The sequence below is a fragment of the Petaurus breviceps genome, unplaced genomic scaffold (genome assembly GCF_028583685.1).
Source record: "Petaurus breviceps papuanus isolate PSGF00001 unplaced genomic scaffold, PetGlider_PUasm1.0 90842, whole genome shotgun sequence".
NCBI lineage: Eukaryota > Metazoa > Chordata > Mammalia > Diprotodontia > Petauridae > Petaurus > Petaurus breviceps.
In genome coordinates this window covers 19,369,986-19,382,852 of record NW_027187358.1, presented here as the reverse complement: position 1 = coordinate 19,382,852, position 12,867 = coordinate 19,369,986, and the positions used below count along the sequence as shown (strand labels likewise).

At 38.3% G+C, this 12,867-nt stretch overlaps 1 protein-coding gene and 1 long non-coding RNA gene across 9 annotated transcripts in view; one reads left to right on the top strand and one right to left on the bottom strand.

The window, feature by feature from the left end:
* Positions 1-12,867, top strand: part of ASB3 (ankyrin repeat and SOCS box containing 3) — a 131,646-nt gene that overhangs the window by 48,835 nt on the left and 69,944 nt on the right. For all 8 annotated transcript variants that reach the window (XM_069071694.1, XM_069071697.1, XM_069071696.1 and 5 more), the window contains one exon: positions 5,677-5,835. In XM_069071694.1, coding sequence (XP_068927795.1) covers positions 5,677-5,835 — 159 coding nt within the window. The remainder of the gene's footprint in view (positions 1-5,676; positions 5,836-12,867) is intronic.
* LOC138148832 (uncharacterized) overlaps positions 7,676-12,867 on the bottom strand; it is a 120,204-nt gene continuing 115,012 nt past the window's right edge. Inside the window, exon 2 of the long non-coding RNA XR_011165189.1 lies at positions 7,676-8,715. This is a non-coding gene — a long non-coding RNA (uncharacterized lncRNA). The remainder of the gene's footprint in view (positions 8,716-12,867) is intronic.

Here is a 12,867-nt window from a genome sequence, read left to right as displayed (position 1 = left end):
CTTCCTTCCTTCCTTCCTTCCTTCCTTCCTTCCTTCCTTCCTTCCTTCCTTCCTTTCTCTTTCTTTCTTTCCTCATTGCTATAGCTAGCAAACTTTATATCAAATGGTAGTAGAGATAGTGTTTTTTTGAGTCCTTGCTTTTCTCCTGATCTCATAAGAAATAATCTCTAGTTTATAATCATTACATATAACATTAACTCTTTGTTTTAGATAGATACAGTTTACTATATCAAGGAATGATCTGTTGATTCCTTTGTTTTCTTGTATTGTTTTTTTTTTAAATAGAAATGGGTGTTGTAGTTTGTCAAAAGCTTTTTTTCCATATCCATTGATAAAACCATATGATTATCGTTCTTATTATTAACATGGTTTGTTATGTTTAAAGTTTTCCTAACTGAACTAATACTATATTCTTGCTACAAATCTGTCCTTGTTATAGCATACACTCATTTTTATATCTTTCTGGAGATTCTTTGCTAGTATTTTTTTTTCCTTTTCCTTTTTTTTTTTTTTTGTCTTTTTGAAGGGGGAAAGGCAGGGCAGTTGGGGTTAAGTGACTTGCCCAACGTCACACAGCTAGTAAGTGTTAAGTGTCTGAGGCCAGATTTGAACTTAGGTCCTCCAGACTCCAGGGCTGGTGCTCTATTCAGTGTGCTACCTAGCTGCCCCTCTTTGCTAGTATTTAATTTAAATTTTTTTTCGTTATTTTCATTAGAAATGATGATCTATTGTTTTTTTTTTCTGCTTTGATTCTCCTTGGCTTAAGGATGAAGCTTATATTTGTGTCATAGAGGGAATTTGGCAGAGTCCCTTCTTTTCTTGTTTTTCATGCTGTTTATATATTATTAAAATTAATCATTATTTGAATATTTCATAAAATTTGATTATAAATCTTTGAGGTCCCGAGGTTTTTTTCCTTTGGAATCTTATTTACGAGTTGTTCAATTTTTTTCTTCTTTTTGAGACTGTTATTTAAATTCTATGTATCTTCTTTTGCTGATCTGAATACTTCATAGTTTTGTAAATATTATCCATCTCATTTATACTGTTAGTTTTACTGCTTTATAATTGGGCAAAATAGTTTCTAATAATTTTCTTTATTCTTCATTTGTTGTGAATTCTTTTTAGTTTTCAGTTCTGGTAATTTGGCAATTAAGAGATCATTGGTAACTTTGTATAAGAGCAGTTTTTGTGGAATGATGAGCTTGGAAGCTGGATTGGAAGGAGTTAAGAAGAAAATAAGAGAAGAGAAAGTGGAGGTGCTGTGGTTTGGTGTGCTGGGGACCCCAGAATATAAGGGTACAGGGCAAGTCTGCCTTGAAAGACTTTGACCACTTAGGCCTTCTCTCAGTCACAGTAGCAAGGTTTTATTATAACTCCAGCATGGAAGACAGATTCCTAGTAAATCTGCCATTTGGTAGGTAAGATTGATACTTATATGCAGGAAAAGACAGTGAGAAGATCTGGATAGTATTAAGGAGTGGTGGGTAGCCTGGGGTGGGCCAGGTGCAGACAATGAAAGGAGCTAAATGGTCTGGGCAGGGTTAGAGAACGACAGTGAAAGGACAATTAAAAGGATTATTGAGTATCTTTTTGGGCGGATGTGCCAGGCCATATGCCTCAAGTGAGACAAGAGTGTGGGAAAGTTCAGGGACTTTTAGGGGTCCAGGTTCCATTGCCCTTTCACTGGCATCTATTGTAGATGACCTCAAGGAGTTTAGCTACAAAGGCAGAAGAGATAAAGGATGCTAGTTAGTGAGGATAGAAGGATCAAGTAAGGATTTTTTGACTTATTTTATTTTTGACTTATCTCTTATTGGAGACATGGGACATTTGTAAGTAGGAGACATGGACATATTTAGAAGCATCCAGTAGACAGGGAGAGATTTAAGATAAATGAGTATGGATGACAGAGGGGGCAATCTTTTGGAAAAGATGGAATGGAATAGGATAATTTGTGCAGGTAGAGGGATTTGCGTTGGTCAGGAATAGGATTACCTTTTTGTGTGAGACAAGGGGTGAAGGAGGAGATAGTAGCAGAAGGCATATGAGTAAAAGGAAATGAGGAAGAAGGGAAAACAGGGAACTCACAGTGAATCTTCTAGTTTTCCTCTAAAATGTGAGGTTAGGTTCTCACCTGAGAGGGTGGGAGAAGGAGGAGCCATGGAAAGTTTGAGGAGGGGTGGAAAGATATGGAAAGTGGGAAAGGAAGTTGTGGAATGTTTGCATAGTAGCAGTGGGGTCCAGTTGAGATTATGTTAACATAAATTTGTGGAAGCAGTCAGATAGGTTTCATGATTTTCTCCATCTTTGTTCATTATCATGTGTGCAGAAGCAAATACAGCACATGGTGGGAGTGATCCACAGCTGAGGCGTGGCAGGGCACAATTGGTGATGTGATAAAGGGGACAAGGACTTAAGAGAAGTATATAGTATAGAGTTGAACTGGTTCACAAAGGGTCAAGATGAAGAAAAGAAGAGAGTGACTATTGCAGAGTTGGATGACTTGGGAGAGAACCAAGGAGCTGAGGGATTAGAGATCATGGTGTGAACAGAGTAGGATTTGGTAAGAGAAGGCAGAGGGAGAGGTGGAAAGCCAATAGATTATGGTCAGAAAAGGAGATTTTGGAATTCTTGAACATGGATGGTGCATTTTTGAGTGGTAGCAAGGTTAAGTGTACTGAGATGGGGTGGAGGAGTAGGTCATGTGAAGTTAAGTAGGTTTAGAAACTGAAGAGTTACAGTGTTTGAAGGAGAGTCATTATGTATATTGAAATCCCCTTGTATCAGGACAGGAGTTGAGGATTAGAGAAAAATTATGAGCCAGGTACTAAACTTGTTGAGGAAGGAGGGGGACTGATCTGGAGAACAGCTACCAGGATTTTGACTGAGTGTTAGATATAGATAGCATGAACTTCAGAAGTGAGGTTACTGAGTGTTAGAAGTAAGAGGAAGTCCTGGAAGTAAAGATGGGGAACCAGGAGTATTCCAACTCCTCTGCTTTAAATAATGAGCCAAGGGGAGTGAGTGAAGGTATAACCACAACTGGAAAGGGTGGCCAGGGGAGCCATGTTATCAGATTTCAGTGTTTTCTAGAAGATGGAAGGTATGAGAAAGAAAAATATTTAAGATGAAAATAAGTTATTGGAATAGGCATTCCAGAAGGCATATTAGAAAGGGTGAGTAACTTTGATTGGGACTTTGGGATGGGAGGGTTGAGCAGAATAGGAATAAGGATTTGGATAGTAGGTTTGGGCAATAGCATTTGGATGATGACCTATAGAGGTTCAGAATCATTGGTATGTACAAGATATGACCAGTTGTGAATGTTAACCATTGAGTAGAAGGTGCTACTCTTCTTTCCAGAGGAGGCAGGAGACAAGTACAGCATGGCAGTGAAGGCGCATGATTGATTAGATGGAAGACCCTATTTCATTTCTCCTTTTTCCTTAAAGGCTGGTGATTAGGTAGGACATAGTATATAGCAAAGGATAGATGTCAAACCTATGCAGCTGGGGATTAAAGTTCTGATCCCCACCAACTTTTGTCTTTTTTTCTTTGGGGACAGATATGGCAGGAAATAGCAGACTTGTTGTCAGAAGGAAGGTTTTCAGAAAGAATTTCATTCTTCATTGTGGGGAATGGAAAGGAAGTTGCTTTGTGCTGATTGAAGATGTAAGTTGAGCCTAGCCCTTTGCCACCTTTATGAAATTCATCTACATACCAGTTGTGTAATAATGTCCCTGATGAAGATATTAGTAGGAAACTTTTGCAAGCAATATTCTATAATGAATCACATCTTTACCATTTTTTCAATTTACTGAAAGATGTGGAGAATACAGTCTCTGTGCTTATTGTTTGTTGATTATTCAAAAGGACTTCATTCAGTAGAGCAGAACACTTTTTTAAAAACTGTCTTCCAATAGGATGTGCCTCATCCTTCATTACATCAAAATAATTTCATAGTTTTTGAAAGATGTAACCCTATTTAACAACTTCATGATAATAAATGTCATGTGAGGCATAAAACAGGAAGATATATCTTTGACAAAAAGATATGTGACAGAGATTTAGAAAATGAATTCAAGTTGAAGAAATATTTCCTGTGGGGTAAGGTCCTCAAATTGCTTCCTTTTGAGTGTGATATTTTGCTCTTTGAATCAAGGCTGGAACATTGTAGGGCTTCCTAGAAGATATTCATAACCATTTAAGAGTTTGAAACTTGCCTTTTCACATGGATAAGACCAAGTCAACAAAGAATGTGTGTTGCTCAGATTTTGACCTATGATTGTATGGAGAACCTCTAGCACTTGACCATCAATATATTCCTTTGGGGCAGATAGTACAAATGTACATGAAATTGGCTTAGAATTGAACAGGAGGAGAACAGTTTGATTTGTCTTCCAGAAATTGCAAAGCTACTTTAAAGACTTCAAATTTATTTATCAATCAGTTAAGGCCAATTAATTCCAATACCACATAAATTTTTTGCAAAAATAAAAAAAAGAAGGTACTCTTCTGTTTTCTTTCTATGATATAAATATAGTCTTAATAACTAAATCAAGGAAAGACAAAACAGAGAAAGAAAACACATTAGCAAGTAGACTAAAACAACATTAATTAGCTAGTCAGAAAGATTAGAAAAATTTTACATTATGACCAGGTTGAGTTTGTACCAGCAATGCATGGTTGGTTCAACATAAGGAAGACTATATTTTAACCCATGTTAATTGTATGTGTGTGTGTGTGTGTGTGTGTGTGTATGTGCGTGCAGGAGTAAATTATAGCATTAGTATAATTTATATTAGGGAAAGAAGATGGTATGGTCACATGGCAAAGATGAAGGATGACAGATGGACAGAATGAGTTCTATACTAGTGCCTTCACAATGTGAGAAACATTTGAAATTTTCTTGCTATATCAGAACTTCTTTGGTGGACTTATTTGGAAGACATGGACAAAAGTCACACAGGATGGGTAGGTATGAGTAGCTTGTAATACACATCATGGGAAAGTACATACAAATAGATGAAATCATATCCATATGGTTTTTTCTTAGTACATAAATATGGAATAAGTAAAGACTTTTAAGTAGTATTTTTTATTCTTCTGTCCTCTATACTCCATGCTTTGACATGACCATCCCTTCCTGTCTCTTCTACCTTTCTATTTCCTTCCCCCTGCTCCCCACCCACCTGCCAAAGAAGACAGAATTTGGTAATTAGGAGAAAAAGGAAGCCTGACTAATTTTTTCTTTTATAGCTTAGAATCAACAAGTGATTCTGAAAGAAGTAAAAGGGAATGAGATAATAACAATGAAGAGGATAAACAAAATAATAGACTCTTAATAATAGTGACTTTTATTTATTTATTTTAAAGAAGAACGGACTAAACAGTTTCTCTAACTAGAGAAAGAAACAAATTCTGTTCTAAATTTTAGACCTAGAGATCACTAGTTCTGTGGTTTCTACCATTACTGAATCTCTATATCTACAGTTCTTACTTGTGACCCCTCAAGAACTCTTTCTTGACTCTGCCTTGATGAGTTCTGTCTTTCACTAAACCAAAAATTTCTTTGAATGTCCCTTTGCCCAACTGAAGAAATCTTTGCTTTGTAAAATCAGTGCAACTAGATTTGATATTTTTCCTGTTATGATGATTTTTTTTTCTTTTTAGATCCATCTGAAAGATACATTAAAATGAAGACCTTTGAGGGCTCTTGTGCATTACATCTTTCAGCAAGTAAAGGATTCTCGATGATAACAAAAATCCTTTTAGAAGCTGGGGCAGATGCTAACGAAACTACTTTAGAAGAAACCACTCCACTATTTTTAGGTAATGTAGCTTAACAGAGATGTAGAAAAAGGAAATATCTTTTTGACTGCATCTAAGCTTAACTGCTTCTATAATGCCATGTTCTACTTATAGGATGTTTTACTGACAAATATTTTGATACTTATTTTTGGTTATGAGACTGTACAATATCCTGATTTTCTAGTTCCTGTGTGAAAACATCTGTTTTAAATGGCATCTTAAAGTGTTTGTTTCAAACTGGAATACCTATTCTGAATTATAGACACAATTTTTTCTTCTAGCATAGTTTATTAATGTGCTTAATAAATTCTTATTCATGAAACAATTTATATTTAGTATTGCTTTATATTGAAATTCTTTGATCACTTCATTAACTAAACTACTTTGGACAGATTTGAAGACAGACAAACTTTATATCTTTAGTATATTAATGAAGTTGTGGTTTAACATTTTTGTCAGAGTATGGTTAACTTACTGCTGAAATGTACTGTTGTCTTATTTATGCAATGCAATATTGTGGTTACCTCTTAAATGTTTGGAAAATATTTTCTAGCAATAATGAAATATAGATGTAGAGGTCAGAATGCTTTAGTATAGGTAACTCTAAATTACCTATACTTATGAAAGGAATCAGTGACATAAATATTTGAAAATACAGATAATTCTAAATTACTTTTACTTATTGTCGTTATTCAGTTTCATTGGCTGCAAATTTAACATGATAATTATGTTTTGCTTAGGCTAGTAAAAATAATAATTGGTATCTTTTGAGTGCCTATTAAATGCTAGCCAATGAGAGGTAGTACCCTGTCTCCACTAAGATAGCATAGCACAGTACAAAGAGCACAGGTCTTGGAGTCAGAAGATTGGAATTCAAATCTTAATATCACTCTTTATGAGCTGTGTGACCTTGGGCAAGTAATTTAACTTCAGCTGCCTCAGTTTCTTGATCTGTAGAATACAGATGATAATACTTATATTGCCCACTGTATGGGGTTATTTTGAGGAAAGCATTTACAAAAATATTATTTATTTTTAGTTTTCAACATTCATTTCCACAAGATTTTGAGTTACAAAATTTCTCCCCATCTTTCCCCTCCCCCCACCCCAATATAGTGAGCCTAATGAATACCCCTTCCCCAATCTGTTCTCTCTTATATCCTCCCCCATCCCTCCCCAACTTTCTAGTAGGGCAAGATGGATTTCTATACCCCAGTGCCTATATATCTTATTTCCCAGTTGCATGTAAAAAAAACCAACAATTTTTTTTAACATTTGTTTTTAAAGCTTTTCTTTCTAGATTCTTTCACTTCTTCCCTCCTCACCCACTCCCACTGGGAGGACAGGCAATACAGTATAGGTTGTACATGTGTAGTTACGCAAAATGTTTTCATAGTAGTTATATTGTGAAAGACTAAGTATATTTCTCTGCATCCTATCCCACCCCCCACTTATTCTATTTTCTCCTTTGACCCTGTCCCTTTTCAAAAGTGTTTGCTTCTAACTACCCTCCCCCCAATCTGCCCTCCCTTCTATCATCCTCCCTCTTATTGCCTTCCTCCCTACTTGAGGAAAGCATTTTCTAAAGCTTTTAAAACTCTTTATAATTGTGAGTGGTACTTGAGGGATGGTAACTAATTTTTTTTTTGTTTGACTAGTAATACATTTCTTTGATACTTTGAGAATTTATGCTTTCATAGATGTGGGTTTTTCCTCTGCTGACAGAGATGATGGTTCTTTAATGCCTTAGATATTTTCCATGTGATGACTTGTTGTAGCAGCAAGCACCCCAAGCACGTCCTCAGGGTTTGCTGCCCATACAGGTTCTTGGATCTGCTTTGTTAAAGGAAAGCAACTCAAAATGGGTTAACAAGCTTACTTTAATCAGTCAGACATGTATCGTTTACCTTGTTCAGGGGAAAAAGGTCAGCATCCCGAACTTCAAAGCATACAGGCAGAATTATCAAGACAGAAACAGATCAAGTAGACAGATTTCCAAACTGTCCAACCATTACATCCATACCCAGTCAACATCTGGGTTTTTCAAAGCCGGGAGGGGGGGGGGCCCTCTGGACAACGGCTTTTCAGAATACAGACCAAATCACAGAACACTTCTCAAAGTGAGCCCCCAAAACAAAGCTACACATCAGGGCTTATATAGCCTTCTCCTGGCTCAGAGAATGTAACAACCTTATTGACTCACTGGCCAATCAAGAAGTATCTACTGAAAAACAAGCCTCCCACCCCAGGCTTCAGGTGCACTTTAGCCTAGGGGCAGGGAAGATCTTCCAAATTTGCATTCCCATTACATTCCCCCCCAAGATCTTTCATGCCCTTAGCATAGACAATTTACTTTTGAATTAGCACTAAACATCTCTTAGGTCACATTTTCAAGGTACAGAACTAAAGTTACCAAAGTGGCCACTGGCCCTTAAACAAACACAAAGTACATAGATAGCATTATCACTTCAGTTCAAAACAAGAGTTCAAATAAAGTTCTCTGGGGGAGGGGTATCCTTCCCCTCACACAGCTCCAGCCCCTGCCTCCAAGCACAGAGAGGGGGCTGGGCAACAAAACCAACAAGGTGGGGTCCCTGGGGATCCAAGGCACTTCATCCCACCCACCATAGTCACAAGTCCATCCTCCCCCTGGGTCCCAAACTGTGGGATGCAACCAGGAAACACATTCAGTGCCCCTGCTTTGCTGCTCAGTTCTTATCTTTTCCTGTGGCTGAATTCCAAACTCCTTGGCTCCTCCTCCTGCAGGCTGCGGCCGCTCCTGGCTTCTGCCCAGGTCCCGATGCAGGCAGCTCACTATTCCTGCTCTCAGCTCAGCGAAGTCTGCATGTAGGCCATTCTTCTCTCCTGCTCCACAGCTCCACAGAGTCACAGCTACCACAACTGGGAAACAAACGATTATCCCAGCCCCCATACTTTCCTTTTACTCTGCAGATCCTGTTCGTAAAGCCATTTTGTAGCAGCAAGCACCCCAAGCACGTCCTCAGGGTTTGCTGCCCATACAGGTTCTTGGATCTGCTTTGTTAAAGGAAAGCAACTCAAAATGGGTTAACAAGCTTACTTTAATCAGTCAGACATGTATCGTTTACCTTGTTCAGGGGAAAAAGGTCAGCACCCCGAACTTCAAAGCATACAGGCAGAATTATCAAGACAGAAACAGATCAAGTAGACAGATTTCCAAACTGTCCAACCATTACATCCATACCCAGTCAACATCTGGGTTTTTCAAAGCCGGGAGGGGGGGGGCCCCTCTGGACAACGGCTTTTCAGAATACAGACCAAATCACAGAACACTTCTCAAAGTGAGCCCCCAAAACAAAGCTACACATCAGGGCTTATATAGCCTTCTCCTGGCTCAGAGAATGTAACAACCTTATTGACTCATTGGCCAATCAAGAAGTATCTACTGAAAAACAAGCCTCCCACCCCAGGCTTCTGGTGCACTTTAGCCTAGGGGCAGGGAAGATCTTCCAAATTTGCATTCCCATTACACTTGTGGTTGAAAATTATTTGCCTTGGAGTAAAACTGGTAATGAGCCTGCTAAACTAAGCTGGGTTAGTCCTCTAACATCAGGCCTTTTCTCAAAGCTTTTCCAGCTTAGTGGAGCTGGAGATTATGCTCTTCTGACAGCCTGTGAGGACCCAGGATGCTTTGAGGATGCCACAATGAGGCATCAAAATAGGACTTTAGTGGAGTATTATTATTATACTAGATGGATTATCAAGATGTGGTAATATATAGATTAGAAGTAGCTTGGTTGGGGTGGCTAGGTGGCGCAGTGAATAGGGCACCAGCTCTGGAGTCAGGAGGACGACCAGAGTTCAAATCCAGCCTTGGACCCTTGACACACTTACTAGTCATGTGACTTTGGGCAAGTCACTTAACTCCAACTGCCCTCCAAAAAGCAAAAAAAAAAAAGTTGCTTGGTTCTGAGCACATTTTTCACTTTTGACTTGGCAAGATGTGGTTGAATGAAAGCTAAGGGAAAAGTTAAAAGACCTGGACTCTTGTTCTTGTGCTTCCACAGCAGCAATCTGGCAAATTTTTATCAAATCATTTAGCTTTTTTGTGTCTATTTTGATCTCTCTAATGGGAGATAATAATCCTTTCCCCCTTCAATCATGTGGGTAGTCTAAGGAGGAAATAGACAACTTGTGTAAATATGTTTTGGAAATAAAGATACTCTAAAGTACACTATTTGCATTATTAAAGAAAATCTTCATGTTTTTTCCAAGGAATTGATTCTCACCCTCAAGTTATATGCAAAACAATTTTGATAAATAGGTGATCTCACTGAATCCTGTATGACTTCATGGAAAAATTCCATGGGAACTGCTCAGCCTACAGCTTTGGCTTTTGATGGATTATTGTGTTCTGTTTTGTTTATTTTAAATCTTTTTCTTTGTTCTGTATGACCTTCAGTTTTAAGACTAGCAGTAATGTTTTATTTAGATTAGGGTATTTTGTAAATGGGTATGCATAGTCTGCTTTTTTTCAGAATATAATAAATATGACACTGGTCAATCATATTTCACCTCACATGGGTATATCCTCTAATGTAGCCTTTGGATAACCTAAAAATACTCCCAAATAACCCCAAAATACACTGTTCCTCTTTATACTTAGATATTATAATTATGGTATTTTCACAATTGCGTTTTTGTGGAACAATAATGAATCATGGAGTTATTTTTCAAATAGCCTTAGGAGCATATATTTATCACTTTTATTTTATTGTTCAAATTGTAACAACTCTCTGAAGTAGGTACTATGTTTTATAGTTGAGGGAACTGAGGTGCAGAATTGAAGTGATTTACACTTGGACACATAGCTAGTTAGTGAAAGAAATGGGATTCAAACATGGGTTTTTTCAGACTCTTAAGTTCAACTATCACTCTTTCCATTATATATCACACTACCTCCTTTCCCCATAATGTTCTGTTTTTCTGCCATATGTATCAATATTTTAATAATACATTTTTTATCACCAATTAAATAGTATATTTTGACTCTAATATCAGAATTGTAAATGTTCTCCATGAGGAAATGTCAATGAAAAAAACAAAGATAATTCGATTGGGGGGGCAGAGTCAAGATGGCTGAGTAGAAATAGGACCTCTATGCGGCTCTGGCTCCCATTACCTCCAATTCTTGTTAAAGGGGACTCTAAACAAACTTTGGAGCTACAGAACCTACAAAATGACACAGACAAGCTAACCTCCCGCTGAGGACAGCCCAGCAGGCTGGCAGGAATTGGCCAGTGCAGCATTCTGGGAGCCAAGGCCAGCCCCATGCCAAGGTTTTAGCACCAGGGTGGGCCTGACCAACCACCGGCTGGAGGAACTCCAGTTCACCAGCAGCTGTGGTGATCCAGAATTATCAACACATAGATGCTAAAGACAAAGTGAGAGGTCAGTGCAGTGTGAACTTTGGGACCCAGTAGTTGGGAGTGTGTTGAAAAGCCACTGAGGACTTTGGCACATGTGGCAGCTTCAGCTCCTGGCCTGCAGAGAGAGTGTAGGGGGACCAAGTAACCAGTCTGAGGGGTAATGCTCTTGCTTTAAGGGGTAATGCTCTGCTTGGATCTGGATTTTGGTCTAGGGTAGAGGTCCTGGGGTGTGTGACCAGCTTGCCAGAGCGTGTGGAGGCTTCAGAGAGGGCACCCAACTAATACTTCAGGCTGGTGAGAAAGCCCCAGTATTTGGAACGAAGCTCCCCTATCTGGTAGCAGAGTCCTACTGTGGCAAAAAGCCCTGGGTCAAGTGACTGAGTGGTGACATGACCAGGCAAAGGAAGCAAACCAAGCAAAGCAATCCAACATTAAAAGCATGGAACAGGAGGAAGACAGTGAAGTCAGAACTCCTGCACCAAAAGCTTCCAAGAAAAATACAAGCTGGTTACAGGCCATAGAGGACCTTAAGATGCAGATAAGAGAAGTGGAGGAAAAATTGGGAAGAGAAATGAAAACGATGCAAGAAAATTATGAAATGAGAGTCAACAGCCAGACTGAGGAAAATCATACCTTAAAAAATGCACTAACTCAAATGGCAAAAGAGGCTCAAAAAGGCAATTAGGAGAAGAATGCCTTAAAAAGCCACATTTGCCAGATGGAAAAAGAATCTCAAAAGCTCACTGAAGAGAATCATTCCTTCAGAATTAGATTGGAGCAAATGGAAGCTAATGACTTTATGAGAAATCAAGATGTTGTTAAACAGATCCAAACAGATGAAAGAATTAGAAGGCAATGTGAAATATCTCATTGGAAAAACCACTGACCTGGAAAATAGATCCAGGAGAGATAATTTAAAAATTATTGGACTACCTGAAAGCCATGATCAAAGAAAGAACCTAGAAATCATCTTCCAAGAAATTCTCAAAGAAAACTGCCCTGATGTTTTAGAACCAGAGGGCAAAATAGAGGTTGAAAGAATGCACCAATCATCTCCTGAAAAAGATCCCAAAAAGAAAACTCCTAGGAATATTATAGCCAAGTTCTGAAATTCACAGATCAAGGGTAGAATATTACAAGCAGCCAGGAAGAAACAATTTGAATATTGTGGAAACACAGTCAGGATCTGGCAGCTTCTACACTGAGGGATCGAAGGGCTTGGAATGTGATATTCTGGAGGTCAAAGGAGCTGGCATTAAAACCAAAAATCACCTACCCAGCAAAACTGAGTATCATGTTTCAGGGGAAAATATGGTCATTCAGTGGAATAGAGGATTTTCAAGCATTCTTGATGAAAAAACCAGTTGAATAGAAAATTTGACATTCAGATGCAAGAAGCAAGAGAAGCATGAGAAGGTAAACAGGGAAAAGAAATCATAAGGAACTTATCAAAGTTGAACTATTAACATTCCTTCATGAAAAAAAGATAATTATAGCTGATGAAACTTTTCTCAGGAAAATAGTTGAAGGGAATATATAAATATATATTTATATATGTCTATATTGGAGGGTATATGGGCGTATGAATACATATGTGAATGTGCGTATATATGTTTACAGGTATACATAGATAGAGGGCGCAGGA